General features: G+C 45.6%; 1 protein-coding gene across 2 annotated transcripts in view; it reads right to left on the reverse strand.

The window, feature by feature from the left end:
- The window catches only part of TESK2 (testis-specific kinase 2), a 180,379-nt gene that overhangs the window by 3,800 nt on the left and 169,339 nt on the right, over positions 1-7,240 (reverse strand). For both annotated transcript variants that reach the window (XM_012001871.1, XM_012001872.1), the window contains 2 exons: positions 585-667; positions 277-361 (listed from right to left, as the gene is read on the reverse strand). In XM_012001871.1, coding sequence (XP_011857261.1) covers positions 277-361; positions 585-667 — 168 coding nt within the window. The remainder of the gene's footprint in view (positions 1-276; positions 362-584; positions 668-7,240) is intronic.

Genomic DNA, 7,240 nt, shown 5'->3' on the forward strand with positions numbered 1-7,240 from the left:
GCAGATCCCTTGAGGTCAGGAGTTTGAGACCAGCCTGGCCAACATGGTGAAACCCTGTCTTTACTAAAAATAAAAAAAAATTAGCAGGGCATGGTGGCGCATGCCTGTAATTCCAGCTACTTGGGAAGCTGAGGCGGGAGAATAGCTTGAACCCGGGAGGCAGTGAGCTGAGATCATGCCACTACATTCCAGCCTGGGCAACAGAGTGAGACCATCTCAAAAAAAAGAAAAAAAAAAAAAAATGGAGAATCAGGCCTTGAGATCCTCAAAACTTACCTTTTCATTATAGGGCTCATCTCGGAGAACCTCAGGTGCCATCCAGAATGGGGAACCCACCACGGCCAACTTCTCACTCCCCATGCTGTGGGGTGAGATTATACAGAAAATGAGCTTGCCATTGGCTGGTGCAATGGAATCTTTTGACCATTCCTCCACCCCAAGGATGGGTATAGGCAAGGACTAACCAAATTTAGGGAGCTGAAGTTGAGCTGTGACCAAGTCCTGGCCTCTGGGGAGGAGGCTAGAATTTTCCCTTAGCTTCACCCCATGTCCCTTGAACCCCAGCATCCAGTAGGGCTACATACCTGACATCGGGGATCTTCTCAGCCAGGCCAAAGTCAGCTACCACTGCAGAGTAACCATTCTCATCCCTCTTTATCAGGCAGTTCTAGGATTCCCAGGAAGGAAGAGAAAATAATGTGGCTCAGAAGTGGGGATCAGTCAGCCACAGAGTTACCACCCATTCCTCCCTTCCTACCACAGGGCACCTTCTTCTCTGCTTCTTGGTGAACCACACTCTTAAGCTGACCCCACTGGTCAGATCAGGGGCTCTAAGACAGCCAGGTGAGATTAGTTAATCCTGGGTCTTGGTTACATTTAGGCTGCCCTAGGATACACTTCACATTCCAAACACAATTACTCGTCTTTGCTTTCTAAGTGCTAGGCATAGTTTTAGGTGCTAGGAATAGCTAGACGAAAACAACCAAAATCCTTGTCCTCTTGGAGCTTGCAATATAGGGGAGAACAACAGACTATCAGGCCCCTGGTCTCCCTTCCTCCTTCCTCAGAAACAGACCCAAAGCTCAGGCCTGACCTTGCCAACTTCATATAAGCACAAGACAAGTGTCTAAGCCTACACTAACCTTCACTGTCCACAAGATCACAACCAACCTCTTTGGCATTAAAAGTCTATGATCTGGCTTTATCCAACTGGCCTAGCTGCTGTTCCCCTGTTCCTGGTGCCCCTATACACATATCCTCATCCAAACTTGTCACAGACAAGCTTGACTTACCAAACCTGAACAGGTCCTTCAAGCCTTTGCCTTTGCTTACACTGTTCTGTTCCATTTGAAACATCCTCCCAATTATCCTTTTCACCTAAGAAAATTTTGTCTTTTAAGGCAAGCTACCTTTTCAGCCATGACCTCATCTTTCTCTCTCCCTCTCATCTCAACTTCTTTAGCTCCTCCTCTATGACACTCCTCTTACAGTCTAGCAGAAAAGCTATGAACCCCTCAGGAGCAAGTTCTGGTTTGGTCCTTCCTTCCTCACTGGTTTCAATTCATGAGACAGGCTGAGAATATGCTCACTGAACAAATGCTGTCTTCAGGTCAACCCAAATGACCTGTAAATAAACAAAGCAGCAACCACCTCTCCCCAAATAGCTGCTTTCAAAATAGCCCTACACTGCTCTGGCTCAAGAGGCACCTCACCCCACCCCCTTCCTTCAGAATAGCAGACAGCAGGGATCCTTGGCTCACAGAAACACTTCTGGAGCCAGCAAGGCCCCATCTGACCCAAACCAGCCCTCCCTCTTCCTTGCCAGCCTTAGTATCTAGTTGCTAAGACATGGCCAGGTCACTTCCTGCTTACTCCTGTCAGGTACAAATCAATCCCTTACTCTGGCCTTGACATGATTACACCATTCCCCTTCCCCAAGCTGGAAGGAGCCGTGATTTCATCCCTTCTACCCTGGATCACAGGTAGACATGCCTCATCTCTGGCTTCCAGGAAGGACAGTCCTCATGCTTGTCCTGGCTTTGGCTCTCTCATCAGTCCTGCTGGCTCAGCACCCCCCGCTCCCTGATTTTGACTGTCTGTAAGAAGATGGGCCCTAGGCCAGCCTTCCTATTAGCCAAAGCCCCAGCTATAGGGCACCAGCCTGTGAGGCAGTGGCAGCTCAAATATGTCACCTATGTCTCTTCCTTCCCAGAAGCCTGCCTACACTAAGCAGTAAGAGAGGCCCAGTCTGATTTCCCTGAGGCAAGAGGTGACCTTTTCAGTTTCAAAAAGCAGCCCAGGCACTACTGCTGCCTGGTTCCCATTCCTCATTGTCCTCACACCTATTATATCACACTGCAGCAGTGACTTACATGTTTGCCTCTTCACGGGCAAGGAATGATTTCATTTGTCTCTGTATCTGTAACCTAGCACAGGCACCCAGAAGGAGCTTGGCAAAAGTGTGTTAAATGAAAGTTTGGTCTGATGACTGAAGCAACGGGGCTTCTTTTAAAAGCATGTGTCAAGCTGGGTATGGTGGCTCATGCCTGTAATTCCAGCACTTTGGGAGGCCAAGGCAGGTAGATCACCTGAGGTCAGGAGTTCAAGACCAGCCTGGCCAACATGGTGAAACCCTGTCTCTACTAAAAATACAAAAATTAGCCAGGTGTGGTGGTGGGCACCTGTAATCCCAGCTACTCGGCTGGGGCAGGAGAATCACTTGAACCCAGGAGGCAGAGGTTGCAGTTAGCACGCTACTGCACTCCAGCCTGGGCAACAGTGAGACTCTGTCTCAAAAATTGAAATTACAAAAAGCATGTGTCAAACGTATACAATAATCATATATTCCACTCTCCATAGTGAGGACTGAGATGACAAGAGACTCAAAAGGGTGGCCATGGATGCATTTCCTGGAAACCACAAATTCTTCAGAACTGGGCCAGATCAGACACCTGAGAGAAGTACCTGAGGTGTCCTGGAACAGCTGCACAGTCAGTATTAACATTGAATAAAGCCACCTGAGTGGAGAAATGCCAAGTCTATTAATTCATGTTCACTCTAAAGCTGTTTCTGCAACAAAACACTTTCTATGTGACTTCACCTCTTTCCCCTCACCTCCAAAAAACTGACTCCATAAACTCAGTTAGGATCAGGCAGGAAAAGACTGATTCTACTGAAAGACTGAACAGTCAAGAGGTTCTTTTCATAGCACAGGGAGATCAGTGACCGAACTGCCGGACTCCTAAATGCCTCAGGGACTGCTATATTTCAAGTCTCTTAGAGGATTATCGGTTTTGGTGTGATATGTCCCATCCCTTACCCTCAATCCCACCATGTGGTCCCGTACCTTTACCATAGCTCTTGTGTAATGACCTGCTGACTTAAATATCTCCACAACTAGAGTGGAGCCCATGAAAGGTAGAGATTGGATTCCCCAATATTGTGCCCTCTAATAGCATAGCATAAGTAGTTCCCAGAAGCTGCTGATGGTTTTAATTATAAAAATTAACTGCAGGGTACACTAACAGTCATTCTCTACATCCCTCCAGCATTCAACATTGTTCCTAATTCATGTTCTCTTCACTCTGAAAATTGGCATTTTCTATTCCTCGTTGTGTGGCATAGCCTGAGACCATAACTGAATAGGCTTTTCATTCTAGTGAAATCACCTAAGTGGCTTCTATGCAGTCAACAATAACAACAGAAAAGAACTAAGAACTAAAGGTGCAATTCATAATTCATACTCATTCCCAACAGTAACCACAGAAGATCAGTAGTACTTTCCTGATGTTGGGCAGTAATGGTATTAAGCAGAAGCAACTACTTTCTCAGCTGCCCCCAAGAGCCAAGGCTCGGGTATACGTGTACTGGTTACTCCTAGAGCTACTGATAAAAGCCTGTGTGTGGCTATTGGCATTTCTTCATAGTGCTCATGAACTGAGTATTTTTAAAGCCACACTGCCTCCCACTTCCTTCTAAGTAAGTTCTTAGCCTTGCCACTGTAAAAGTCTGTTTCAGGCTGTTTCTTAGAACTAATTACAAAATGAGACTGAACGGCTATATCTGACAGACATTTTACTCTTAGAGTATTATTGCAGTAGCTGCAGACATGAATCCTATAAAGGCAATACTACTTTCACGAGGCACGTTGATAGGAAACTTGGGATCTTTTTGCTTCCAACCACAGGCTCAGGATCATTTGGAAAAAGGCATCTACTTCTCTCTGTCATGGTTTACCCATGTGGAACATGTTACCTCTACTTTAAATCCCTCCTGTCAGCTCTGGTCTGAGCAATGTGGACTGATCACTCCTGCAAAGTCAAGGACAGCATCTATTTTACAGACTGGGAGCACGGAGTTCTAAGGTCATTGAAGTCATTCAGAGATGGGGACAAAACTGGGCCTGGGACCCAGAATCTCAGCTCTGGAGCAGGCGTTTCAGCCTCTTTGCTATCAAGCCCTTCCCTGAAACATGCCCAGGAAGCCTTTACTCTCATAGGCTCTATGCTAGGTGCTAAGAAAACAAAAGTAAATAAGAGGAGCACTTGAGAAACTCATATGCTGGTGGGAGATACAGACACAACAGAACAATCAAGTGATATGGAGTGTATAATATTAAAATGTAAGAAAACCTGATACTGTCCTTAAAGAAATAAAACACAGACCCAAGATGGACTATGAAGAGATAATTTAGAAACCTCAGAGCCCTCTACTGTCCCTTTTGCTTTATTTCTCCCTTGGGACTTTTTGTTCTTAGGGCCACTGCCACCACCACACAGGTATCTTGGGTGGGCTGCTCTGGCCTAGGTGTAGACATACACTCCTCTCCCTAATTCCTGCAACACGGTTACAATGAGGCTGAAACATTCAGACAAAACTTTACCAAATAAATCTCAGAGATGATAAAAGGGCAATGAACACAGACAGTATCTCAAATTGGACAGTCTGGTTCATAAGACTCACTTGTTTGTCTTCAACTTGAGATCCCCTGTAGTATACTTCCCAGCCTTCCTCTAGAGTTTGCAAAAGTCCTTTGCTTTCACCACCTGGAAGTATCCTCAAAACCTCCTTAAAGTCCAGACCCAAGAAAGTACAGCCCAGAAATATAGGGAGTTATTTCTCCTATGTTCCTAGTTTCTTGTCTCAAGCCAATTGACACTGGCAATACTCATTCCCCATTAGGAAAAGCAAAGGACAGTGGTCTTATCCTATAGTCCAAAAAGGTTAATTATTTTTGTAATACAGCACAACAAGCCCGGACAGAACCACACTTGGACACTAGTGCAATGGGACAAAGTGCTTTCAGGGCACAGAAGGGAATATGATGAACTCTTAGGGAGTGGAGGCTTTCCTGGAGGAAGCATAGCTACCCTGGCCCAGAGTGATCTTTCCTGCTCTGAAAACTTGTCGTCTATGTAGCTAAACAATTATAAAATGCTGTCCACTACTTTTTAGTTATTTGCCAATAAGACTGTACGTACCTCTAGGTCAGACGTTCCTCTTTTCTAATATTCTTTCATCATTGCAGCCAGAGACAGGAGACACGTGTGTGTGTGTGTGGGGGGGGGGGTGGATATCTGTGTAACTGATACATATTTTGTCACAAACTCCCTCTATCTTAGAAAAAATGGTGCTTTCTGAGTAGGAAGCAAGGATTTGATATCTAAATTGATTCAACCCCATCCATTTACCTGGAACAAATGCATTTTTATTTTTATTTTTTCAAGACAGAGTCTCACTCAGTTGCCCAGGCTAGAGTGCAGTGGCACGATCTCAGCTCACCTCAACCACCATCTCCCAGATTCAAGCGATTCTCCCATCTCAGCCTCCCGAGTAGCTGGGATTACAGACACCCGCCATCGTGCCCGGCTAATTTTTGTATTTCATTAGAGATAAGGTTTCACCATGTTGGCCAGGCTGGTCTTGAACTCCTGACCTCAGGTGATCTGCCCACCTCGGCCTCCCAAAGTGCTGGGATTTCAGGCGTGAGCCACCACGCCCGGCCTGCACTTTTCTTAGTTTTGGTTTTCCAAAACATTCTGGGGGAGAAGAAATGGCTAATGAAGAGATAAGATATCACCTTTCAGGTCCCAACTGCCTAACTGTCCAGTTCTTACAGACAGTAAAGTAGATAAAGGGCTCCTTATAACTAGGCCTCAGCTGGTTCCCGGTTTCTACTTGCCAGTCTTGTGCTCCTTCAGGAACAGTGCAGCTAACTACAAATGACTCTGCCACACACCAAAACCATTCCATGTGAGGCATCCAGGTACTTACTGCTTTAGGCTTTATTGACTCAGAGTACTGCTACTTCTGTTCCCTTTCAAGCTTTTTCTTAAGACAGGCTCCCCTCCCCTTCATTTAGGGCAGAAGGAGGAGAAGTATGTGCATGCATGTGTGAATATGTGTACATGTAGGTATTGAGGGTGGGGAATGAAGTGACAGCTATTCTTAGGCAAGTACAAAACTCTCATACACCTCCCCAGCAGACTTTAATTCAGTTCTTGGGCAGAAGTCATATTAGATATGTTAGATCGCCTTATAGCTCCCCCATCAATAATCAAACAGTATTATTTATATAAACCTTGTCACGATGGTATCTTAGGCCATTTGGCTATGAGGTGCCTGTTTTGTGGCATGGCCAACTTCCTCTGAAAGAGACTCTTTTCTAACCTGGTCACACAGCAATTTGGACAGCAAGAGTGCTACAGAGATCAGCTGATGCCAAAGAGGAACTGGCAGGGCAGCAGAAACTCAATCACACAGGCAGAAAATGGGTCAGTACATTATGGCCCTAAAAACCTGCATTCAAGTGACTAAAAATCACTGAACTCCTGCTCTTAGCTAAGACCTACATCCTGGGGGCCACGGGAAAGAAAATTGATAGGCCCCTATACTGCCTTGACTGCTGTCACTCCTATAAGGCAAGAATTTATTAACCTTTCTCATGTCATTTGCTCTTGTTACACATATTCAGGAGATTGAAGTTAAACATGAAGGCTCTCAAGATGTATGTGTTGGCTGGGCACAGTGCACGCATGTAATCCCAGCACCTTAGGAGGCTGAGGCAGGTGAACTGCTTGAGTTCACGAGTTTGAGACCAGTCTGGGCAACATGGCAAGACTCCATCTCTATTAAAAATACAAAAAAAGGCTGGGTACAGTGGCTCACGCCTGTAATTCCAGCACTTTGAGAGGCCAAGGCACATGGATCACCTGAGGTCAGGAGTTTGAGACTAGCCTGG

Source organism: Mandrillus leucophaeus, unplaced genomic scaffold (genome assembly GCF_000951045.1).
Source record: "Mandrillus leucophaeus isolate KB7577 unplaced genomic scaffold, Mleu.le_1.0 Scaffold67, whole genome shotgun sequence".
NCBI classification, from domain to species: Eukaryota; Metazoa; Chordata; class Mammalia; order Primates; family Cercopithecidae; genus Mandrillus; species Mandrillus leucophaeus.